General features: G+C 42.3%; 2 protein-coding genes across 2 annotated transcripts in view; both read left to right on the forward strand.

Annotated features, from left to right (window-relative positions):
• prom1a (prominin 1a) overlaps positions 1-21,294 on the forward strand; it is a 119,704-nt gene extending 98,410 nt beyond the window's left edge. The window contains exons 14-31 of the mRNA XM_072434356.1: positions 1,241-1,393; positions 2,416-2,539; positions 2,761-2,864; positions 3,574-3,658; positions 6,424-6,570; positions 7,371-7,442; positions 8,273-8,365; positions 8,651-8,668; positions 9,684-9,737; positions 9,815-9,895; positions 12,825-12,893; positions 13,145-13,234; positions 13,308-13,423; positions 14,543-14,566; positions 14,886-14,957; positions 20,105-20,190; positions 21,019-21,050; positions 21,132-21,294. Coding sequence (XP_072290457.1) covers positions 1,241-1,393; positions 2,416-2,539; positions 2,761-2,864; positions 3,574-3,658; positions 6,424-6,570; positions 7,371-7,442; positions 8,273-8,365; positions 8,651-8,668; positions 9,684-9,737; positions 9,815-9,895; positions 12,825-12,893; positions 13,145-13,234; positions 13,308-13,423; positions 14,543-14,566; positions 14,886-14,957; positions 20,105-20,174 — 1,372 coding nt within the window. The 3' untranslated portion in view covers positions 20,175-20,190; positions 21,019-21,050; positions 21,132-21,294. The remainder of the gene's footprint in view (positions 1-1,240; positions 1,394-2,415; positions 2,540-2,760; positions 2,865-3,573; positions 3,659-6,423; positions 6,571-7,370; positions 7,443-8,272; positions 8,366-8,650; positions 8,669-9,683; positions 9,738-9,814; positions 9,896-12,824; positions 12,894-13,144; positions 13,235-13,307; positions 13,424-14,542; positions 14,567-14,885; positions 14,958-20,104; positions 20,191-21,018; positions 21,051-21,131) is intronic.
• A 3,341-nt stretch (positions 21,295-24,635) lies between these two features.
• fgfbp2a (fibroblast growth factor binding protein 2a) lies at positions 24,636-25,443 on the forward strand. Its single transcript, XM_072432770.1, has one exon. The coding sequence runs from the start codon at positions 24,775-24,777 to the stop codon at positions 25,441-25,443; it is 669 nt and encodes a 222-aa protein (XP_072288871.1). The 5' UTR covers positions 24,636-24,774.
• The last annotated feature ends 527 nt before the right edge of the window (positions 25,444-25,970 follow it).

The raw sequence follows: 25,970 nt of genomic DNA on the forward strand, positions 1-25,970 counted from the left end.
GAAGGTGCCTGACCCTTGTAGTATTTGAAAGTGCCTGACCCTTGTAGTATTGAAGGTGCCTGACCCTTGTAGTATTTGAAAGTGCCTGACCCTTGTAGTATTGAAGGTGCCTGACCCTTGTAGTATTTGAAAGTGCCTGACCCTTGTAGTATTGAAGGTGCCTGACCCTTGTAGTATTTGAAGGTGCCTGACCCTTGTAGTATTTGAAGGTGCCTGACCCTTGTAGTATTTGAAAGTGCCTGACCCTTGTAGTATTGAAGGTGCCTGACCCTTGTAGTATTTGAAAGTGCCTGACCCTTGTAGTATTGAAGGTGCCTGACCCTTGTAGTATTGAAGGTGCCTGACCCTTGTAGTATTTGAAAGTGCCTGACCCTTGTAGTATTGAAGGTGCCTGACCCTTGTAGTATTGAAGGTGCCTGACCCTTGTAGTATTTGAAAGTGCCTGACCCTTGTAGTATTGAAGGTGCCTGACCCTTGTAGTATTTGAAAGTGCCTGACCCTTGTAGTATTGAAGGTGCCTGACCCTTGTAGTATTTGAAGGTGCCTGACCCTTGTAGTATTTGAAGGTGCCTGACCCTTGTAGTATTTGAAAGTGCCTGACCCTTGTAGTATTTGAAGGTGCCTGACCCTTGTAGTATTTGAAAGTGCCTGACCCTTGTAGTATTGAAGGTGCCTGACCCTTGTAGTATTTGAAAGTGCCTGACCCTTGTAGTATTGAAGGTGCCTGACCCTTGTAGTATTTGAAAGTGCCTGACCCTTGTAGTATTGAAGGTGCCTGACCCTTGTAGTATTGAAGGTGCCTGACCCTTGTAGTATTTGAAAGTGCCTGACCCTTGTAGTATTGAAGGTGCCTGACCCTTGTAGTATTTGAAGGTGCCTGACCCTTGTAGTATTTGAAAGTGCCTGACCCTTGTAGTATTGAAGGTGCCTGACCCTTGTAGTATTGAAGGTGCCTGACCCTTGTAGTATTTGAAGGTGCCTGACCCTTGTAGTATTTGAAAGTGCCTGACCCTTGTAGTATTTGAAGGTGCCTGACCCTTGTAGTATTTGAAAGTGCCTGACCCTTGAAGTATTTGAAGGTGCCTGACCCTTGTAGTATTTGAAAGTGCCTGACCCTTGTAGTATTTGAAGGTGCCTGACCCTTGTAGTATTTGAAGGTGCCTGACCCTTGTAGTATTTGAAGGTGCCTGACCCTTGTAGTATTGAAGGTGCCTGACCCTTGGGTGACATGTGTCCACAGATGGGCTGCGTGCATCGGCCTGTGCTGTATGATCGTCCTGGTCCTGGCGTTCAACTACCTGGGCCTATTGTGTGGAACTCTGGGATACGACAAACACGCGTCGCCCACGACCAGAGGCTGCATCTCCAACACGGGAGGGACGATGCTCATGGCGTCAGTCACTTTGCTCATCATCAGTCTTAATGTCGTCCACTCCAGATTCCTCATACATTTTTGCCAAAGGGATTTAGAAAAATTCGACATATAAAAGGACATCGGTGGCTAAGCTAATGCGCTAATAAATGTCCGTAATGTGGTTGTGTTCAGCTCAAAAGACGCTTAAAACTCTTTTCTTTTGGAAAATTGGATGGAAATATTATTGAAAACTTCAGTAATCAAGTGGTCACTGTTAAGCTCCATTGTACAGGTATTTTAGTTTACACTTTCTAATAACGTTTGTAACTTTTCAGGCAATAAATGGAGCGTTTCTGAGTAAAGGCAACATTCATAAAGAAAAAATAAATTACAAGCGGCGCACATGTCAATAAGTCGCAGGGGCCCCCATTACAACATGAGATATTTACACAGAAAGATGGTCCACGGCAGTAATGCAGAGGAGACTTTTGACCCGTGAGTCAGGTCGGGCCAAGAAAGTCTCGTTTCACAGCAGCAGGTTCTGAACTGCAGACGCCGTACATCACATGTCCGCGCTCCACGTGTCTTTGTGTTCTGCCACGTCTAGATTCACTTCCTCATTAGACTCATTTCTCTGTTAATATGAGTCTGATTGTAATAAAACACGTCTTCTTCTACAGTGGGTCAAACGCTTGCGCCTCCTGCTACAGCGCCCCCCGGAGGCCTTTAGCCCATAAAACTATATAAATCACCTCCAACGTTTAAACCGCAGGGTTCAAAAGCGTGGGAAAAAAGCATGAACAAAGATTTTATTAATAATGAACAAATAGTTTATTAAGAATGACTTATACTACCAAGTAATAAACAAAACTAAGTAAAAATAAGAACAGAAACTAACCCAATAAAGGAATATCTTATCTTAACCATTCCGTTGGGTGTGTGGGTCATACAGGTCATACACACAGGCATATTTCGGGGGTGTTCCCTAAACTTTGATTAAATGTTGACCTAAAAATAACGGCCTCTGCTCTCTGAGAATGTGTATGTGACGTGTTCCTCAGGGGAGTCGGCTTCAGCTTCATCTTCTCCTGGGTGCTGATGGGAGTGGTGACCATCATCTTTGTGACGGGAGGGAACATGGAGAAACTTGTTTGTGAAGCCTTCCACACCAAAGAGCTCTTTAAGGTAGATCAAGCATGTGAAAGGAATAAGAGCATTCAAATGTGTGATAAATGACTGTACAGTAAATCTAAATGTCACTGTCCGGTCATCCATAACTTATGAGAGGATAAATCATATTGTTGTGATTGTGCTTTAGGGCCTTTTTAGAGCCTCTGGTCTCCATTGTGTTATATTGTAAGATTTCTGATTTGATAAGATTTTTGATCATTTCCACTTTGTTTCAGGTGGTGGACACTCCATATCTGATCAACCCCGAGTGGAAAAACTTCCTCCCTGGATACATGTACAACGACTCTGAGCTGGATCTGACTGTGGAGAGCTTTTACAGGCAAGAAAACTGTCACTTTTATATTATGATATGAAGTTTCACAATCATTTGATATCAAAAGTTATTAGATGGTGTTTTGTTCTACATGGACCTGTGCGTGTGAAATATAGTGTTGAGTTTTATATATTTGTTTCCGTGCAGCCAGCACAGAAAAAGAGCAGTTTATTAATATTTTAAATATGATTAATATTTCAAACTATCCCCACTATCAAAGAAACAACCCTTAGTTTTTATGTATTTATTTTGTATTGAAATATTACAGTATAATCACATACAAAAAAAAGGACCAGGGTTTCTCAGGAGAGTTGTCTTTGGGTCGATGTCAGTTGCAAAGCTGGTTTTTCACCCAGAGACAGCAGGGGCAACGCCCTTCAAACACCCCAAAACTAAATACAAGTTTAACCATCTCAGGGACTTGCAAAGACGTTTAATAAGGTAAAAAACATGAGTTGGTTTTCCTTTAATACAAAAGTATTGCATTGTAAGTCATCCTGGAATATGTCCAGTGCAAGTATAATTAACTTCTGTTGATGTGATCAAATCATTATTTTGATATACAAAAGTGTAGATGGTAAAGACCTATCAGAATAATGACCTATATTATACCTACACCTAAGAGCTTTTGTCAGAAAGTGGATAAAGTGCAGTTCCAGTAGCTGCCGCCTGGTGGCAGCAGAGCCCTGCTCACGTGTTTCCTGTGTCTCCTCAGCACCTGTAAAGAGAATAAAGGGATTTACTCTGCTCTGCGTCTGGACAAAGTCTTTAACATCACCTCCTTCCTCAACACTTCAGAGGTGACTTTACACCACACATTCACTTTTATTTACAGCACAGTAAATACAGTTTATTACATTCTACATTGTGTTTACATTATTTAAACTCCACTTACTGCATGGATTGTTCTATTTATTTTTTGTAAGATAAATTCTGTATAAATAATCAATAGTCGTTTGTATTTTTTCACAGTGAAAATAATATGAATAAACAAATATAATTCATCATGAACTCGCTATATATATAATCGTTTTCAAGTTTGTTTGATTAATGGTTTTAATTGAATGTTTTGGTGTTATATTTGAACTCAAAGTGCCTTTGAGTTTCCTGAAAAGTGCTGTATAAATAAATGCATTATCATCATATTATTATAATATAGAGTCGCTCGGGTACCACAGTTTGAGAAAGTGTTCTAATGTGTTACTTTGTGCAAAGTAATTTCATAATCATAATAAATCAATGTTGAAACACAGCTGACACTCTTTTCCAGCAGGAAAGATAAGTAACCTAACCCCATTGTATTTATGTAAAATGGTGACTATTAATTAAGGCTGCACAATTAAAAAAAACTCTCTGATTCACAATCTTGGTTTCAAACTAGGATTCAGTTCAGAGTTCACATTGTAAATAACTCCATGAACATTACCATTTGTTCCATTTGAGAGAGACTGAGATCTGAACTGATAAACTACGAACCCCATGATCTTCAGAACATGTTTGCAGAAGTCTAAAAATCACAAACAAAACTAAACAAAAAACAATATTATGTTTCCTTCGCAGAGGATGTTGTATATTTAAATAACTGCAGCATTTGATAACGTCTCCAGTGCATGGATCTGAAGCGGTCGAAGTTCCTGTCCCGTTGCCAGAGCAACATTTACTAGAAACTGTCGGTCGGTGCCAGTTGGCCACTCGCTGGTCTTGGCTTTCATTTGCGAGCAGCAGATTAATCCAGGGCTTCATCTGCTCCGGTGCTACAGTCATTTGTCTTGTTTGAGATGTTTGAAAAAGTGCAAAGTGCTCACAAAATTAGATTGCACATTTTCCTGTGAATATTTCACAGGAAAATGACTGATGTCTTGTTCCTTGAGTATATTACAGACCGTGTGCAGCTTTGACGTGGTTCAGAAGCATTCTCACAGTAAAACTACATTATCATTTCAGGAATTCCTTTGGGAGACAAACTATTTACCAGAAAATGTTCTTTAGCATCACTTTCCAGAACTGGAATCAGAAATGTTGGGGTTGTTTGGTGCGACTGGAAAGAGGCTGCTGCGTCTGCATCTTCCAAACATTGAGATTGTTTTACACTAAAACTAGTGTCATTAGTGAAAAATCTCACATTATCTCTCTATATCAGAACTAGTATAAGAGCACATGGTAAAAGGAAAGAAACTATATAAAATATTTTATGAAAATTACGTGAAATAAGGTTTTTTTTTTTTTTTTTTTCATTATCTCTGTGGTAAAGAATTAGAATTGAGCTTTAAGTATTGTGACTATTGACACCATTTGCATTCAGTTAGTTATATACTTAGGCAACGAGTAGTTTGAAGACTTGAATCGTATAAATGAAAAAGGCAAAACAAAATACAAAGGAGAAATTGGGCTTATTCAGGTACTTAATAGCCTATTATATTATACTATTTACCTATTAAGTACATTTAAAAAAATACATTTTGTTCATTGTGTAAATCTAAAAGGCTCAGTAATAGGAGATCGTCATGTTATCCCGGCGGACATCCTAATTTTTCCCCTCCATCCCTTGTTGGGAAATGGGAGGTTTTGTCTATAGGAGTTTTTGTTTATAAGAGTTCTTCTATTGAGAGTGTTTTTTAAACTTCCTATAATCTGTTATCTGTCCTTTTCCTCTGTATCTACTGCGTTGTATCAATGAAATTTCCCCATGTGCGGACAATAAAGGATTATCTTATCTTATCTTAATAGAAACAGGTCCTTTAAAGTTGTATTACCTGGAGTATTTAGTGGTTCCTGCTCCTACAAACATTGGCACATTGTTAGAATTCACAAGATTCAGAACTTTCCCCCCAAAGCATCGCACAGTGGCTCCTCCTCATCCGCTCACTGTAGATCAAATGTGTTCCATCAGCTGAAGGCAGCATGTCTTCATAACTAAGATGTGGGCGGGGATAGGGGGTAGGTGAAAACTGTAATTTTCTGAGCACTCGAGCCTCAGTAGAAGGAAGTTGAGTGGGCGCTTGCCTCTCCACAGATTTAGTCTGGCAGTGGCTTATCTCCATGGAGATAGAGCAGTTTAATGCCACACTGTGTAACAATCGAGGCGGAGCAACGTTTCCATAGAAACAAGCGTGTGGTGGACCCTTCAGAAAGTGTCACCTTTTAATGTCAAATGTATTTTATTTTTACTATAGTTTGACTGCAAATGTTGAAATATCAAATAAAAGTAGAAAAAACACAATTCATTAGGAAAGTCGGTTTGTTTTCTTAGTGTAACGTTAAAGTTTGTTTTCTTCAAAGAGGAAACATTTTGTAAAAACCCCAAACTTAAATGTCCTGCCATGATTTCTGAGGAGAAAACAATTTCTCTGCCAACGTTTTCCCTGTGTTCTCGTTTCTTGTGGCGCTCAAGTCTTGCCATGTTTTCTTTTTGGTGTCAGAATTACAGACGACTATTATAAGACACTGAGAAGACTTTGTTCTTCTTTGGATATGATTTTATCAGCAGACCAACCATTTTCACCCACCACAAAAACAATTTAGCGGTGAATTTACACTCAAATATTTGAAATGTTTGTGTTTTCAGTTTACGAAGGACGTGGTGCAGGAGCTGGACACAGTGAAGATTGACCTGAGGACCATTACGCTGATGGAAGCAGAAGGAAAAAGGAATCTTCTGGATTTCTCTGAGGCGGGGCTGTCTGAAATCAACCATGCAGAATACCTGGAGGAGGTGAAAACACACGCGCTGTCGTCACGACCACCAGAAGCACTGTTCTGGTTACAACACATTTTAATTTGATTTTTAAAGGTTTAATGTGTTCAAAAAGGATTATCTAGTTGTTTGACTCATTTGAATCATTATGTGAAACTGTAAAGAGCCACAACTGACTTTACAAGAGTTTTATGATATATTGAAGTCACCGCACTGATTTCCTACTCTTAGAACTAGAGTTACATTTAGTAACTATTTATTTGAACCTAAAATAATAGAAAGACTGAATCGTTTGTCGTTTTTAAATCAGTAACTGAACCAAACCACAGCATATTTATCCTGATGTAAATGTGTTGGATGAAACATATATTATTCTCACTGTACTGAATGTTTGAAGTACTTTGTCATGTTCTTATCGAAGTCTGCGTCCGTCTTACCTCACCACAAGTCACAATCTACTGAACAAACGCAGGAGTATTTTTAAACTATTCAAAGCTCCGTATATCGTGGCCTCTTGGCAAACTGGAGAAATATAAGATTATAGTTCCAGAAATGGCTGCTCGCCTGGCTGTCTGTACATTATCTGATAAGAAGTGAACATTACACATGTTTCCATAAGGAGCCTGAAGCCGCTGGTGCCAAGGTCAAGACTCTGTAGAACATGAGTCTCAAGATTGTTACGTTCTAGAGCACAACTTGTCCTCTTTTGTCTCCAACTTTACTCATTTTGAATTAGATTTGATTGATTATTAAGGATATGACAAAAAATAGAACTTTTGACTTACACAGAATCCTAAACTCATTGTGAACATTTGCAGGTGAACAAAGGCGTGACTGTTGTGGATCTTCTGTCATATGCAGGAGATCTGGAGGCACAAACAGACCTCATGGTAAGAAAGAACTACTAATATTATCAACATATTAGGGCCTGAATTTAAGGAGCATGAGAGATGTTTGAGTCCATTTTCTTCTTCAGTTCTATATAAGTACAAGTACAAGTTAAGTACAAGCCCTGGAGCAGCGCGGCAGAGCAATACTGCACTTTACAAAATGAAAAAAGACGATCTACGTGTGACAAAACCATCACTAAATAACAGACAAAAACATATTACACCTTCTTTAATGTAGTTTGTTGTTTTATATGGCAATATTTTGAGCTCTTTGATTTGTCAATAAGATAAAGTATAAAGACTATACACCTCCACCTCCCTCTGCTTTTTTAAATTAGAACAAAGAGAAACAAAAACAACAGAGCAACACAAAAACGTAATAAGAAAATTAAAAAAAAACATTTCAAACTCTATTTGAAGAAAAAGGCTTGACCACAATAATAATAAAAAAAAGACTGTTAACGTGAGGACTTATAATAGCTCTGATAAAAATGAAGACAATTCCAGCTTTGGCCTTTTTATGGTGATTTATTTTAATATCAATACTTTTTTAGTGATTGATTGGATGAAATTAAACCGATTTTTGCACATTTTAAAATAAATGGCAACTTCTCAAATCCCAAAGTGTACACAAGTGCTCCTTACTCCTCTTTTATGTCCTTGTTTGTGTGATATTCCTCTTTTATGTCCTTGTTTGTGTGATATTCCTCTTTCATGTCCTTGTTTGTGTGATATTCCTCTTTCATGTCCTTGTTTGTGTGATATTCCTCTTTTATGTCCTTGTTTGTGTGATATTCCTCTTTCATGTCCTTGTTTGTGTGATCTTGCAGCCTCGTAGCCGTCTGCAGAGCTCCCTGAAAGGACACATCGTCACACTGCGGCAGATCCACAGTCAGCAGATCGTCCCGATGGAGCAGGCCATGGTAAGATTGTTTTTGCACTAACACAACGATCAGAGATGAACGAGAGACGAGTGGAAATGTGTTGTTACAAATGTCTGGCACAGGCTGTGAGTGTGGAGCTGGCACTTATGGTCTAATGATTTATGAAAGCTGCAGCTAATCATCCGGAGCACACAGAGTAAATAATGAATGAAAATGAGCAAGTGTTCAGTGGTCATCTATTATTGAACTAGACAACATGACATCACGACACATTTGAACTATATCTGTATTTTTATGTTTTCTTTTCCTACTTACAACTCCAAGAAATATGTTAGAGCGAGGGTAAGAACTGTGTGTGTTGTGTGTTTATCCTTTCAGGTGCACTATGTGACTTTTCCTGCTTGTCTCCATGGCGATGTCTTGTAGTTTGGCTGTAACTATTCAGCATTTATTCAATCATATTTGTTTTTCTAGCTCTCAAGATTGTGCACAATGTGAGATTTTGTATTGTTTTTGCATCACATTTGGCCTGGACTGAAAGGGGCTGACGCACGGGTGAGTTACACCTCTGGAGTTACAAAAAGCAGAGCTGCAATGAGAGCAAAAATATTAAAATACATAATGTAGGAGAACTTTTAGACAACTTCAACTTTGAGCGTCTTGTTTCAATAACGTTTCTCCATCATTAGTTTAGAAGGAATCAATCCAAATCAACTTTGAGTTCATCCTGTTTTGTCCTGCGACTGAGAAAAATGAAGACTGGGGTTCTAAAATGTTACGTACATTTTAGAAATCAAAGCATTTAAACGGCTGCGTGTCACTATGAAGAGGCGGGGCTTATCAGTTCTGACTTATTTCTATTATCATAGATTTCATAATGTTAGTAATTTACAGTACCAAGTACCTGAAAAGCCAAATATGTTGTCATGTTTCACTCTTGTGGCCCCAATGTCATGTCTCGTCCCTATTTAATGCCACACTGTGGAACATTCGGGCACAGCAATGGCATCTCCATGGAAACGGGCAGGTCCAGATCCTCTACCTGAAAAGTTGCATAGTGCACCTTTAATGACATCATTGTGTTGTATGAAATGGTATTAAACGTGACATTTTCAGAAAGTGAATGACACATGGTTTTGTTGCTGTGTGTTATGTTTGTGCATGTATCATTTATAATAGTCTATGTACATCATAAATACTCACTATATTTGTACACAACCTCATGACTAAACCACCACATACAGTATACAGGAATATGAAACTTTTTACTTCTAATTTGGAACTAAATTCTTTTAGCATGCCTTGTTTGTAATACTGTATAAACGATCTTATAATGATACTTTTCTTCTTTCTGAAGAGTGCCTTGAACCAGAGTATGCGGTACCTGGAGAGAACCACATCAGACCTTCCTGTAACTATGAGACTTTCACAAATCTACTGCTGAATATTTGGGATTTTGCTCAATAAAAAGGTTTTTGTTTTCCACAGAACAAAGTCTTGGCTGTTCTTGAAGCTATTGATGCCGTCCAGTTTCTCATCTCCCAGAATGCATCATACATGATCCGCCAGGTAAAACTACAGTGGGAAACATATTTGTATTGACGTAATGAAAGGACACAAGGCGTTAAAGTGTATAACAGGTCCTCTTGTTGTTATGACGATAAGTTTGTCATCTTAAGTTCAGGAACATCCAGGTCAGCGACTGGAACCTGGCAACGCAGGGGCCGAGGAGGAAGCCTCTTCTCCTCGGGCCCAGCTTTGCCAGGTTCTTGTCACTTCTTCTCAGGCCCCCGCGTTGCCAGGCAGGTTCCAGTCGCTCTTCCTTGGACCCCGTGTTGCCAGGTTCCAGTTGCATCTCCCCGTGACCCGCTTTGCCAGGCGCCAGTAGCTTCTCCTCAGGCCCCGCGTTGTCAGGTTCCTGTCGCTTCCTCCTCGGGCCATGCTTTGCCAGGCTCCTGTTGCTCCAGTCGCTCTTCTTCTCGGGCCCCGGCGTTGCCGTCCTTTCGTGTTGCCAGGCGGGCTCCCGTCGATTTTCTCTTCGGGCCCCGCGTTGCCGTCGCTTCCTCCCCGCGTGTCCAGGTGGGCCCCAGTCGCTCCTCCCTGGGCCCCGCGTTGCCATGTTCCTGTCACTTCCTCCCCTGGCCCCGCGTTGCCATGTTCCTGTCACTTCCTCCCCTAGCCTCGCGTTGCCATGTTCCTGTCACTTCCTCCCCTGGCCTCGCATTGCCATGTTCCTGTCACTTCCTCCCCTAGCCTCGCGTTGCCATGTTCCTGTCACTTCCTCCCGTGGCCTCGCGTTGCCATGTTCCTGTCACTTCCTCCCCTAGCCTCGCGTTGCCATGTTCCTGTCACTTCCTCCCCTAGCCTCGCGTTGCCATGTTCCTGTCACTTCCTCCCCTGGCCCCGCGTTGCCATGTTCCTGTCACTTCCTCCCCTGGGCGCCGCATTGCCATGTTCCTGTCACTTCCTCCCCTGGCCTCGCGTTGCCACGTTCCTGTCACTTCCTCCCCTGGCCTCGCGTTGCCACGTTCCTGTCACTTCCTCCCGTGGCCTCGCGTTAACATGTTCCTGTCACTTCCTCCCCTGGCCCCGCGTTGCCATGTTCCTGTCACTTCCTCCCCTGGCCTCGCGTTGCCATGTTCCTGTCACTTCCTCCCCTGGCCTCGCGTTGCCATGTTCCTGTCACTTCCTCCCCTGGCCTCGCGTTGCCATGTTCCTGTCACTTTCTCCCCTGGCCTCGCGTTGCCATGTTCCTGTCACTTCCTCCCCTGGCCTCGCGTTGCCATGTTCCTGTCACTTCCTCCCCTGGCCTCGCGTTGCCATGTTCCTGTCACTTCCTCCCCTGGCCTCGCGTTGCCATGTTCCTGTCACCTCCTCCCCTGGCCTCGCGTTGCCATATTCCTGTCACTTCCTCCCCTGGCCTCGCGTTGCCATGTTCCTGTCACTTCCTCCCGTGGCCTCGCGTTGCCATGTTCCTGTCACTTCCTCCCCTGGCCTCGCGTTGCCATGTTCCTGTCACTTCCTCCCCTGGCCCCGCGTTGCCATGTTCCTGTCACTTCCTCCCCTGGCCTCGCGTTGCCATGTTCCTGTCACTTCCTCCCCTGGCCTCGCGTTGCCATGTTCCTGTCACTTCCTCCCCTGGCCTCGCGTTGCCATGTTCCTGTCACTTCCTCCCGTGGCCTCGCGTTGCCATGTTCCTGTCACTTCCTCCCCTGGGCGCCGCATTGCCATGTTCCTGTCACTTCCTCCCCTGGCCTCGCGTTGCCACGTTCCTGTCACTTCCTCCCGTGGCCTCGCGTTAACATGTTCCTGTCACTTCCTCCCCTGGCCCCGCGTTGCCATGTTCCTGTCACTTCCTCCCCTGGCCTCGCGTTGCCATGTTCCTGTCACTTCCTCCCCTGGCCTCGCGTTGCCATGTTCCTGTCACTTCCTCCCCTGGCCTCGCGTTGCCATGTTCCTGTCACTTCCTCCCCTGGCCTCGCGTTGCCATGTTCCTGTCACTTCCTCCCCTGGCCTCGCGTTGCCATGTTCCTGTCACTTCCTCCCCTGGCCTCGCGTTGCCATGTTCCTGTCACTTCCTCCCGTGGCCTCGCGTTGCCATGTTCCTGTCACTTCCTCCCCTGGCCTCGCGTTGCCATATTCCTGTCACTTCCTCCCCTGGCCTCGCGTTGCCATGTTCCTGTCACTTCCTCCCGTGGCCTCGCGTTGCCATGTTCCTGTCACTTCCTCCCCTGGCCTCGCGTTGCCATGTTCCTGTCACTTCCTCCCCTGGCCCCGCGTTGCCATGTTCCTGTCACTTCCTCCCCTGGCCTCGCGTTGCCATGTTCCTGTCACTTCCTCCCCTGGCCTCGCGTTGCCATGTTCCTGTCACTTCCTCCCCTGGCCTCGCGTTGCCATGTTCCTGTCACTTCCTCCCGTGGCCTCGCGTTGCCATGTTCCTGTCACTTCCTCCCCTGGCCTCGCGTTGCCATGTTCCTGTCACTTCCTCCCCTGGCCTCGCGTTGCCATGTTCCTGTCACTTCCTCCCGTGGCCTCGCGTTGCCATGTTCCTGTCACTTCCTCCCCTGGCCCCGCGTTGCCATGTTCCTGTCACTTCCTCCCCTGGCCTCGCGTTGCCAGGCGCCAGTCGTATCTCCTCCAACATATAGATATAGAGATAGATATATCTCGATCTGGATCTATATATCATGTTCCAGTCAGTAAAAAGAAACTCAACAGTTGGATTCAGTTTTGTCAAGTTAAAGTTTGTCCAGTAATCTTGATGCACATTATTACTTTGCATAATTAACTAATTAGTGTACAAATTGGGTACAAAAATGACTCCTTACGCAGGTAAAAGGCCTTATATTAGATTGAAGTATTTTTGTGTTTGGAGTTGGCCAGAGTGGACAAACTACTAACTTAGTCATAGTGCATTTCTAAAACTATCAGACACAATACTATTATAACATGTTGAAATGACTTCTAACAATTGAACAACTTGATTATTGTTTTTCAGGAAACCAAAAAGTACACGGCGACCATTATTGGCTACTTCAATCAATACATCGAATGGGTCAAGACGTCTGTAAGTGTTGTTCAACTTTTGTATTGGCAAACGATCATTCACAAGAGTTTAGTCATAATTATAGTTGGAACAAAAATAAATGTTACAACGTCTTTAAATTGAAAGAATTTGCTTTGAGGCTGATGGTTTGTTGACGTTGGCGTTTAAGATTTCAACCCTTAAGTTGTTGTTCAAGACACGTCGATGGTGTTTTGTGTTCTGAGAATTCCACTGTATTATATTTGCCTGATTTGTCCTGTTTTAATGCACAGCTCCTGGAGGAAGTGGCCCAATGCAAGCCTTTCAGCAACATCATGGACACGGCTGAAATCCTGACCTGCAGTTTCCTGGTCGACTCTATGGTAACGGCATGACGCTAGTTTTCCACATATAGCAGTAATAACACAATGATAATAATGCTATTGTTTTGTCTAGAATGCGTTCTGGATGGGCCTGGGCTGCAGCTCCCTGTTCCTGCTCCCGAGTATCATCCTGGCCATCAAACTGGCCAAGTATTACCGCCGCATGGACACAGAGGACGTGTACGACGAGTAAGTGACACGTTCTTAACCTTTTTAATACGAGTGTGTCACATGGTATTTATATGAACATATATTTCATGTTTTTATTAAATGGTTGCAGGACTCTTGTATTGTTTGCCAAAGGATCTTACACTGGTCTCAAATTTGAACTTTAAAAATAGTAGCAAGGGAGTTTTACTGCCTGGACGAGCGGCCAAATGTCTTTTACAGAGACACTTGGACAATTGAGGAGCTACAGAGACATCTTTTCATACATATAATATTTTGTTTTAATTGCTACATGTGACTTTACACATTAAGTTTGTGATCTTGGTGTGGGAATAAGCGGTACAGTCCAAAAACGCCGAGGGCAGGCATGTCCAAACTAGGGCCCGGGGGCCAAATGCAGCCCTCAAATTTTTGTTGGCCCTCCAGCTTCCTGCTATGTCGGCCCAAACAACAACAAGTTGTACTTTTTACTGTGACACTGGGAAAATTCAGGCATATTGATGTTATACCAACCTAATATTAATGTTCTAGGTCTAATTGAAGGTGGACGCTCATCGCAATGACGTCAAATGTAAAATGTCGAATGATTCACTTTGTCATTCAACAAATTCGACATTGTCAAGTTGTTTGTGGCCCTCTGCCCCGTTTAATTTTACAAATGAGGCCCTGGTGAAAAAAGTTTGGACACCCTTGAGTTATAAAAAAAAAAACTAGGAAAAGTGACATGGATAAGGAAGTTTGACCACTCTTGGATGCATGCGTTGCTCCATTAAAGTATTATTAAGTTCAGAATTGCCCAGTGCTTCTAAATACATAAATATTGACCAGTCGAGGTTCTTTGGCAAAGATCTTTCCCAATCTTCACTCCAACACTTGAAACTCCTCTTCTCCTCCTCCTCTTATAGTACCTCTGTCTCTGGAACTTGGCATTTTACTTTGTGATAACCATTTCTACCAAATCCATTTCTCATTTCATTCCATTCATCTTTGTAAGCACGTGACACTTTACTCGACTTTCTTCTTTATACATTTTAGAATTTCCCTCAATTTCTATAGAGAACTTTCTCTCCTCGGCCGGTGCTTTGGATCAATCTTTCTAGACATTCAAATAGTAATTCTGTTCTGTTGTTCTTTTTTTAGCATTGAAACTATTCCCATGAAAACGTAAGAACTTATCCCAATTCACACTCGCTTTTCTCTATCCTGTAAATACAAATGTTTACTCAGTTCTTGGTGCTTGCTACTCTTTGGTGGTTGCCGTGGCTCTGTGGTGTCTTCTAAAAGTGCCCCTTACTCATTACAAAGGGCTCTTGCAATCATGACCTTCAAAAAAATCTACCTTTATTACATGTAAATACTCATTCATTTATATTGAAAAGCTTTATGAAAAACTCCTAACATCCATGTAACTGTCATTCATGATTTGAAGTCAACAGCATGCCTCATCATACATGTCCATCCCTGTTTTATTTGATTGTTTCAGTATGGAAATTGGTAATAATGGTTATCATTGTGAGCGTGCACAAGGTATCCCAAACCCCATGATGATGATGAGGTAACGTGGGATGCGGTGGGATGGGACGGGGTTGTGGGACGGGGCGGGGTTGTGGGACGGGGTTGTGGGTTGCATGTTCACGGGAGTGGGAGCCTGGTGGTGGAGGTGATGCATGTTTTCAAGGGTCAGCGAGAAACAGACAAACAACCGAGGATGGAAAAGTAATGGGAGATCTGGGACACAGTCTGGGACAGTCTGGGACACAGTCTGGGACACAGTCTGGGACACAGTCTGGGACACAGTCTGGGACAGTCTGGGACACAGTCTGGGACAGTCCGGGACACAGTCTGGGACAGTCTGGGACAGTCTGGGACACAGTCTGGGACAGTCTGGGATAGTCTGGGACAGTCTGGGACACAGTCTGGGACACAGTCTGGGACACAGTCTGGGACACAGTCTGGGACACAGTCTGGGACATGATGACAAAGCTCGTCTCAATTCACAACATTTGAAAGTTTTGGGTGATGACACTTAAAAATTGCTATTTTTGGAATGGCATTGGTGCTTGTTTATGAGCAGATAACTTTTAATAATCTACACACAAATATTCAGTTTTCGTGTGCAGAACGCCAGTAAAATGCTATGAGTAGAAAAATGCTGACGTGGTTAAGGCTCCTAGTGCAGCCGGCGCAGTGTTGTGAGTTGGAATTCCAGCTCTAACAATTTACTACACGCCCTAAAGGCCAAAAAAACCTTGAAAAAAGGAAAGATGAAAAGGAAAAATGCACATAAACGCTCGCACAAGTCAGGGAAAAATTAGTAACAACAAATTTACACTAAAAAAATCAAGAGTTTGCGAGATCCAGTACAAGCACATGAACATCTCCTCTTGGAAACCCAACAAACCCAGGACCTCACAATAATAATAATAATAAATATAGCCGCAAGCGGCAATGATCAGCCCTCACCACGCCGCAAGAGGAGGGGGCGCTAACGCACCCCAATTGTCCTTTTATCACGCCTACTGCTGAATCTGTGACGCTGTCACATCTTCTCCCCTTTGTTTTACCATCAAAAAGCAATTTTATTTTGAATTCTTGGCAAAATGTGCGGCTTTGCCGCACAGACACCGTGACTCTTTGAATAAAAATGTGGATAACTTTTGATTGTCCTGAAGATGAGTCTCACCAAATTTCAGGTTAATAGGGGTGACGCCCTGAGGGGGAGGAGTTTGTGAAAGTCTAAAGTGTAAACATGTTCTGGCGATTTCCCCATTGGAATAACATCAAATCAAATCAAATCAATTTATTTTTGTAAGGCCCAAAATCACAACAACAGTTGCCTCTGAGGGCCACAGGGAGAAATGAATCAACAATGTCTGTGGTGGCGATGAAGTCAGACAATGTCTGTGGTGGCGAGGGACGATGTCCCAGGGTCCTCTGTCCTTAGACTCTCCTTCTCGGCCAGGAAAAACTACAAAAAAACCTCTTTGGGAAAAAAGCGTAGAAACCTGGAGGAGTTCCAGTGAAGGAGAGATCCGACTCTCACAGACGGACAGACGGACACGAGGAGACTGGAGCTGGACCCACTCTTCAGGCAGAAGAGTGGGTCCATGGGAGGTTTTGGTCATCGCTACGGCAACGCCATAACAATTATGACATGAGTCTCATTGACTTTTTTGATGGGGATGCTAAAATTGAGTTGTGTGTCAAATTTCATATAATTTCGCAAAACTAAACATTTAACCTCCATATAAAATCTGTAGGGGGCGCTGTGGTGCCAAATTAATTAATTTCACTTCAATTAGGTTTAGGGCAAAGAGTTTAACAACTGATTCTAATTTGACGCAATTCGGACTTTATCTGCGCAAACGGCAGAAATGTTAAATTTGGGAAATTTCTGAAATTCTAGCTACAGTTTGCGGCTTCGCCGCACAGAGACCATGAGAGGTATCAATGTAATTTGGATAACTTTTGATGTCCCACTCCTCAGTAGCATTTTCACCAAATTTCAGCTTTTTAGGGCCAACGCCCTGGGAGGAGTTCGTAAAAGTACGACGTTTGGAAAAACTCCCGAGTCATGTTTAGCCATTTTTGAAGCAATATGGCCGACATTTGGTTGGGTGGACGGCGTTGCCGTAATAATATTTTTTACTTCTCTTGTCACCATCTACCTCTGCGCCAAATTTCATGATTCTACGATCAGATTTTTTTGGGGTTATTTCCTATCTCTCAATGCATTTTTGGTACATTTGGGGGCGCTGACGCGCCAATTTTTTTATTTTAGAAAAGGGAAATAGCCAGAATGTAGAGAGGCACGATTTTTAGAGGTGTGCAATGTATTTTGACTTTTGTCAATGGCGCTGTCGCGCCATTTTTTAACGCAAAAAAAAATGGCCCAGAAAAAACAAAATTTTTCGCCGATTCTGAATTTTGGGCAAAGTTTGGTGAGTTTTTGAGCATGTTCAGGGGGTCAAATTAGAGATCAAAGCGCTGAAGAAGAACAAGAAAAATAATAAAAATAATAATATTTTTAGCAAAAACAATATAGCCGTTTTTTCTATAACAACAAATTATACATCGTTTGAAAGCTCTAAGCCTTCCCCATGCCGCCATGGGGTGGAATCATCATTACGAGCGCTTACGCGCTCGTCACTCCCTATTTCGTCGGGATGCCCCGCCCACTCCCCATAGACTTCCATTGATTTGAGCAGAAACAAGCATGGCCCATGCCTGCGGCATGGATTCTCGCGTACGGGACGATGCCAGGAGGGTTTTTGGAGGAATGCAGCGCTTCGCGCTGCTGTTGTCAACAATTTGTGAATGGGCTACGCCCATTCACTAATTGTTGACTATTTCTGTCATAGCAGGAGTAAGTATGCATGATCCATGCCTTCGGCATGGGCTAGTTCACTGTACTTGCCAGGGGCGACGGGGTACCAAACATGCGGGCTGCGCCCGCATGTTTGATCAGACAGTTGCAACGCTGCCTTCGGCAGCGTTGCGGGAGCAATAGGCCCTCCGCCCTGCTGGGGCTCGGGCCTAAAAATAATAATATTTTTAGCAAAAACAATATAGCCGTTTCCACTATATCAAATCAAATCAATTTATTTTTGTAAGGCCCAAAATCACAATAACAGTTGCCTCTGAGGGCCACAGGGAGAAATGAATCAACAATGTCTGTGGTGGCGATGAAGTCAGACAATGTCTGTGGTGGCGAGGGACGATGTCCCAGGGTCCTCTGTCCTTAGTAAGTATGCATAATCCATGCCTTCGGCATGGGCTAGTTCACTGTACTTGCCAGGGGCGACGGGGTACCAAACATGCGGGCTGCGCCCGCATGTTTGGTCAGACAGTTGCAACGCTGCCTTCGGCAGCGTTGCGGGAGCAATAGGCCCTCCGCCCTGCTGGGGCTCGGGCCTAAATATTCCGATGCGAAAACAATGTTTCCCATTTTTCAAATATCATAAACTATACATTTTCGGAAAGCGCTCGCGCTTTCCTACTTCATGGTGTGGGTCCCTGGTCACTGACGGGTACTTTCGTTAATTTTGAGTGGGCTCCGCCCACTTTGTGTTTTTGACCCTCTATACAGTAATAATGTTCAATTTTTGCATTACATGCTTATATGCACGGAACATGCAAGAGATGGGGAACGTATTCGAGAGCTACTTAGCGCAAATGAGTGCTTTATATCGCGGTCGTCATCTCAATGTAAAGTGCTCGTTTAGTGCGCACTTTTGCACGGGCTTCGCCCGTTTACAACGGTAATGTTCCATTTTCCTACTACTAATTAGTATGCAAGGGGCGTGCGTGAGTGAAGGAGTGCGTTAGTGAGTGTTTGGAAGTGGGCGAGCGCTTCGCGCTCGATTTCGTGCACACTACGTGCGCATTTTCGCAGCCGTGCTTTGCACGGCCTTACGAGATTAATAGGCCTCTCACCAGCTTGTGGCGCTCGGGCCTAATAATAATAATAACTTTTATTTATATAGCGCTTTTCAGTGACCCAAAGACGCTGACAAACACAGCAGCAGGTGCAATAATTCAGCCCTAGTAACTTTGTACCTTGAGCCGGGTCCAGAAGATAAGGACTAGAGAAAATCAAGCCGTTCGCACCACATCCAGCTCTACCACATGTGCAGGATCTGCTCTGGGGCCAGGACTCCCTTCAACATTTAACAAACTATTTGCCCAATGTCTCATCCAGCTCGTCGCCTCTTACATCCAATAAAAATAGAAACCACACAAAAAACCCTCTGCCATTTTGAACGAGCTGTAATACACTTCATTTCTGGTCAGCTTTTGGCTCCCATGACTTTTCCGGGTCCCAGGACTTCTCTCTGTGCATGTGCTTGTGTCACACCTCCATCTCTTTCATTTAGAGTCAGCCAGAGCCCCACCACTGTTCACCTGATCATTCTGTTCAGAGAGAGGCAAGCATGACCTGAGAACGCTGCTGCTTTTCTCTTTTGTGTTGGACTTAACACGTTTAACTGCATGTGGAGTATTTTTAAGTTGCATCTGGACCTGAGTGGAGCCCCGCCCTCTAACACGGCAGAGAGCAGAATGTGAAATTACAGAGAGCATGTGTTTTTATTTCCCTCAATACCAGACATAAGAAGCCAGCGCTTCAAAAGTCCAACCAAAATAAACATGGGAGTTTTATTATTTTTGTCAGTGTCAGACTTTATGACAAACATTATTATTTGCCGTGTTGGGTGGTACTTAAAATGGTAATAAAGTAAAAGTAACTTAGTGTTATGCAATACTGAGTATTAGAGTATTAATTACAGTATTTTCCATGTTACTTGACCCCACAGACATAACGTTCTGTCAGGTTCACCTCGCTTGAAGTTACTTTCTTGAGGCAGTAACTAAGTAGTGTAACTTTTTACATTTTCAAAAAGTACTAATTACTTTTATAAAGTAACTTCCCCAATGCTAATTATTAGTCAGTTTTAATTTGTAGTTTATACTTTCTCCATGGAGACAAACAGTTATGAGAGGTGAATCTACTCACAATAAAAAATCATGTTTTTCAAGGTTCTTTTGGAGCAATAAAAACACTGTAAATGAAAATCGATGATCGTTTCTATAGTGACATGGTCCATTATCCAATGGTTCTGCTCTCTGCCTGTTGGCCCCGCCCCTCCTCCGTCCCTCCAGTCTGTGGTGTTAACCTTGTGTCCTGTGTGTTCTGTGCTGTAGCATCCCCTCCTATGACACTATGAACAGGTTCCCTCGGGCCTCCGCTCCCCCGAGGCACATCGACTGGTGACTCGTGCTCCGGACAGGTACTGCAAACACAATCATCAATCAGCTTCATGTTTTTGACTTACAGCATCACCTTCTGTGCATCACTCTCGACCTTAACTTCCTCTTAAAGTTTCAGTTCTCACAACTTTGCAAGTTTTTCTACAGCTTGTTCCATCCAGTTCCAGACTGGCTTGTACTTGCTGACTTAAGTGTAATAAAAGTATAGTATTTATGAGTTATAACTATGCTTGTGGTTAGTCTGTGAACTCCTTTTGTTTGATGGAAGAGGCAATTCTCCTATGAAAAGTCACTTATTACAGTGTTGGGAAGAATACTTAGTTTCATAATACACAGCAGGAATGTCAGTCACATGGTCCAATCAGAGTACTGTATTGGGAATGCCAAGAATACTTTTACATTGATTTGCCTTATATTATAGTGTGAAAGTGATTAAAACGTTTTTATGTTTGTTGCATTGTTGATTAAAGAAGGTAAAAAACACATCACAAAAGCAGTTTTTTTTGTCTTCAATACCGTTAACTTTGAAGCCTCAAATGAGTGATCAAATACTGCAATGTATTTGTATTACCAATGAGTAACTGTACCAGAATACACTTACATAAAACACAGGTATTTAGTTACTTCCTGACACTGGGCACATACACGTCAATGCTTGTTGAAGTTATGCTGCTTTCCCAACGTTTATAAAGCGTTCAAAAGATGTATATTTTAGTAGTAAAGGTTGAGGAGGGTTTTGCTATTTTTCCTTTCTCCTTCACAACCATCCGGGCCACAATTTCTACAAGAATTCAAATGAGAAGTAAGCAGCATGTTTACATTTATTAACATTATATTATGTTTTCCAGAGCCCCAGAAAACTGGAACTGAACACCACATGGTAAGTGAGCTGACGCCAAACGACTTTTAGAGCAAATCACTTCCTATTCTGAGTATCATAGCATCTGTTTTTATATTTTAGGGTTATACTTTTGATGACACAAGAAGAGGAAAGTTGGGATTAGAAGAGGACACTGATAATGCTCACTCCCTCCACCACAACTGTAAATCTACCATCATTTCCTTCTTCATTGGAACTTCTTTGCTGTCATTTTGAGCCAGACGCTGCATTAACAACACGTGGACTCAAACGGGACGGAGCCGGAGAGACTTCACTTCTTGTTACACAGACGCTCAAAGTTGTGGAAATGAGAACTTCTGGACTGGATGGACTTGTAGGAAACACTGGGAATCACAGATAAATAAAGTTGTTTAAATGTATTCAGTACATTTAGCAACGCATGAAATGTTTACGACGTACCGTCAGAACGGTATTGTGACTTTAATGGGTTTATTTTGTTAAACTGGCAATGTAAACACAATATATGCAGTATATATTTACAGGACTAAAATACAAGGGAATTTCAATCCTTAAAGATGCAGTCAGTATCAGTGCGAACGATAAAAAGGCGACTCTTTAAAATGAGGTTCTTTAGAAAACTATTTAACACATTAATAAGCATATGTTAATAAGCTTTTAAAAGACATTTATTTTAAAGTCAACAAATGGTTTAATAAGCAGCTTATCAAGGCTCTTATATTTTGAACATGTTTCTAAGACATGTATTTTGGTTTATGACTTAACATTTAGAATCAAATAACTAGTGCTTTTTAATGTCTTAAAGTCTTATTTTAAAGGGGTAATTACTCCACTATCAATACAAAAGGGTTCTGCTGCATACTATTCCTCACTATGTAACATAATCTTTGTTAAATGAACTAGTTAATGTAAGCTTAGAACCTTAACACTAAAACAGCCTTTAAAAGACAAAATGGAGAATAAGAAGTGTCCATGTTGCTGCTTTGTTTTCAGTGAGCGTGTTATTCTAGTAGTTTATGCGACTGATTTGTCTGAAAAACAATAGATCTTCGAGGCATATGTTGATTAACATAATGATAATGTGTTCTATAGAAGCCGGTGTTATTGCACCAACACAGCTGATATTGGAGAATATCATTTTTACTAATAATTTGTATGACTTACAGGAGATCTCAGGTGTTAAGTTCACAATCTTATTATGTGCTTGTTATGGAAGCAGCTTTATACAAATCTATTGAACTGCTAAATTTATTCAAAGCTCTTTGTGTTTTCTACTGCTCCACTCGTGTTGGCTGGATCTGTACGCTGAATTATCTGTGATGCATTGGGGGGAAACACAACCCAGCTGCCTGACCGCGCCGTCTCCATGTTTACAATCTGCATTTGTAGCTGACTTGTAATTACAAAGGGAAAGTAGACAATCCATTTGTGTTGTCAATCAAACCAGAACGCTTGTAGAAATATGCTTTACATGTGATGACGCTGCACACAGAGAAAACATCCATACATTTTCTTTTTTATGGCAATTTATCTTAACCAAGCTAACCTACTTTTTATTTACCCATGTTATTTGATCAACATTACCACAAAAATTAGGACATTTTTGGTTTATTCCCATAGTGACTAACATATAGAAATCTTTACGATGGTATGTTTTCTCTGTGTGCCATTAGTAGTTACAAGATGATGATGATGATGTAAACGTTTTATTAAGTGCTTTACTGTAGATACAGGAAGTATCCACATCTTAAAGGACGGCCACTGCGTTTAGTGGCGTTCTGCTGTGAACGGACTGAAAAGCTCCAGAGCTGAGCACTGGAGACAGATTTATGTGCGGAAGGAAAAGTGTATAAATTGTCAAATAAATAAATACAAAATAAATATTTCATTCACTACAAAAGTGTGCGCTGTTTTGTAGTATTGTGGCCCCGCCCTGTGTGTAGTCACTATAGGGGAAGTCAATTGTCCACTAACCAGAGAGTTGTGGGTTTGAATCCTGTGCAAACCGGGCAGTTTTTGGAGGGTTATTTCACTAAGTTATTTCACACACTTGAATAAGCAGTTTTTTTACATACGTAAAATGTATGTGGGCAGTTATTCATTACATTGTGAGGACTGTACACTCCTTATGGAGGAAAATAACAAGTCTCCATGACATAAATTCTTTATCATTAGTTCAACATGATTTAAAGTTCAGATATAGGTTAGAGTTTGGGTTAAGGATAAGCAAATAGTTAATGTCCTCAAAAAACATGGACAAAGTGTTTATGCCAGTGTGTGTAAAAATCCCCTTGGTTAGTGGAACATCTGATGTTTACAGACACAGAAGCTGATTCCTCTTGTCAGACCAGAGAGAACATTGGAGGTTTGCACTCGCCACAGAGACTGGATGTACAGTACATAGGGTACAGTACGTAAAGGGCGTGGCTCAGGTGCCATATATGTAACATGCCATGTAACAGTAGTCACACTGTGGCTCATTGTGGAGGACACATTCCTCTGTGGCACCAACACTCGACCAGAACACTTGGGTCTCACTGGTCAGCTATTTATAAAAAGACCATTACCTCCCATAAGCTCCACTCTGAGGTTTTCACTGTGGCAGAGTAAGTGAATAAGCAATAGCAGCAGAACCACACAAACATATATATATAGACAAGTACATTAGACATGATCATAATGTGTCTGTCTTTCTGTTTGTGTCGAGTTTTGCTGAAAAGGTCATTTAACATTCTCACTCGTCAGGTCTAATCCAAAGAGTTACCACATGTATAAACCAGTGCAGTTTATACAACTGACAAAACATCAACCTCAACATGGACCAAGCAGCATCGTGGCATCTGCCACACAATAACCATATGATGGCACCATACTGAGCCGACAGCACAGCTCTGACACACAACATGGCACCTGCCACACTCCAGTGTCTGTGGCAGCTCAGATGTAAAACTACTCCTGACTATACACTCAAACACACATACAAAAAGACCTTTTTAAAATAAAGACCGTAGCATTAAAACAAAAATATCAACAAAGAATAAATCAGATTTTCATCAATAATCTACTTAATTGGTTGATAATGTATTTTAAAAGTCTCAAAACATAATTTCCTGATTAGTCATTTAGTCGGAGTAATCGTTAGTTGCATCCCAACTAATTTCCTCTTGAAATGAACAATAAACAAAACAATTTAACCTTAGCTGACCTATTCTGGACCATGCCACCACTAAATACACCCATAACAAACACTTTCTATTCCAAAGTCTCTACTTATACTTCTCACGTTTCTCCCTTTCACTGTCTAAATGTGTTTTTGTAGCAAACTAAATTATAACTTTGGCTGTTCTGCAGCGAGACGTCAGAGCCTGAGGGAACATGTGACCACCTGATTGCTCAATGTAGTAAATGACTATAAAGTCTGACATACCATTTTGATTGAGGTGTACTTAGTAGAAGAATTTAGAGGTGTTGCCACTGGGGATGTGAGTCTCTATTTGTACGTGACTGCAATAGACTCTTTCACGTGTTATTGTGCACATCTATTACAGAACATCCAGCCCTGGCTTGAATGTGTAGGCTGACTTGACATGTGGCCCAAACTTCCTCCAAAAGTGGTGTTTTTTCGGTCCTCCTCCTCGTCTGTACATTGCTTTTTTTCCCTCTCATTCTCCCATTCTGTCGCAAATAAATAGCTGGGAGGACCATTAACTCGAGCAGTCTGACTCTCAAACTTTCAAGTGACAACATGTGGACCCAAGCCAGCGCCCTTCTCCTCCTGCTGTCCGCGTGCTCCTTCTGGGCCGCCGACGCCCAAGACAGGAGGCAAAACATCTGGAACGACCCGATCACGTTCAACACCAAAGCTAAGGACAAATGCACCATGGTGATCACGGGACAGGGGGAGTACACCAAGCTCAAGCTGTCCTGCCAGGGTCCCAAAAGATCCTACTGGTGCGAGTACGTGGGCAAGCCGTATCTGTGCCAATCCTTCAACAAGAACCCTCGCCATTACTTTGTCCAGATGATGTGGGGCCTGCGGAAGCTCGACAACGCCTGCCAAGCTCCCAGGGTCATCAAGCCGCACATGTGCAGGAAAGCCACGGACGAGTCTCAAATGGTGTTCTCCTCGGCTTCGTTTCCGCGCCAACCGGAAAGACCGGGGGCGCACAAGGAGGCGAGTCAGGCCAGGGTGCAGCAGCAGAGGCCCGTTCCGACCAGGCCAGGGTGGCAAAGGCACCCGGTGAGGGGGCCCGTGAGGGAGATGCAGAGGAGCGGGCTGAGGAGCGGGCAGAGGAGCGGGCAGGGGCAGCCAGCACCCACGCCCGAGACCCACAAGAAGAGGATGGCCAGGCTCTACTGCTGGAGGTCGATGCAGGGGGTTTGTGCCTATGTCATCGGCCTGTTTAAGGAGTAGGAGGAGGTGAGTGACAGTTACTAACGGTGACGGTGTAAATGTTCTTCAAACTATTAGTTTACAATCAAAAATAATGAGAATGACTATGAAAATTAATGGAAATACTTTTGATCGAAACAATGATCATTTCTGAAAATACTCTTTTGGTATCGCTTTATAATAATTAACTACACCTCAATAAAGCGTGAAGAAAAGCTTAAATTAGAATGAACAAATAGTTTCAGGCTTAGTATCTACTTAATTAAAGCTCCTAAACCCCAAACCTGTAATTAAGTAGTTACTAAGCCTGAATCAGTCGAAGTGCTTTATTAAATCAGTGTAGTTATGATAAAGTTATAATAGTATTATAATATTATAATAAAACTAATATTATAATTATAATAATATTTCATTTTCAACTCAAAATAAATACTAATAGTACTTTGTTTATGTTACCATGTAGTTCTGATAAAGGTCAAGATTATTCTAAAAATATTCAGAAACTGTCACGTTTTGTTAATTAATGTGATGATTATTAGAATTGATAC

The sequence above is a fragment of the Eucyclogobius newberryi genome, unplaced genomic scaffold (assembly GCF_026437365.1).
Source record: "Eucyclogobius newberryi isolate DKJ021-1_F unplaced genomic scaffold, fEucNew1.0.hap1 SCAF_11, whole genome shotgun sequence".
In the NCBI taxonomy this organism is placed as follows: domain Eukaryota; kingdom Metazoa; phylum Chordata; class Actinopteri; order Gobiiformes; family Gobiidae; genus Eucyclogobius; species Eucyclogobius newberryi.

Coding starts and splice junctions, on each gene's coding strand:
- fgfbp2a (XM_072432770.1), top strand. CDS start 24,775: ATGTGGACCCAAGCCAGCGCCCTTCTCCTCCTGCTGTCCGCGTGCTCC.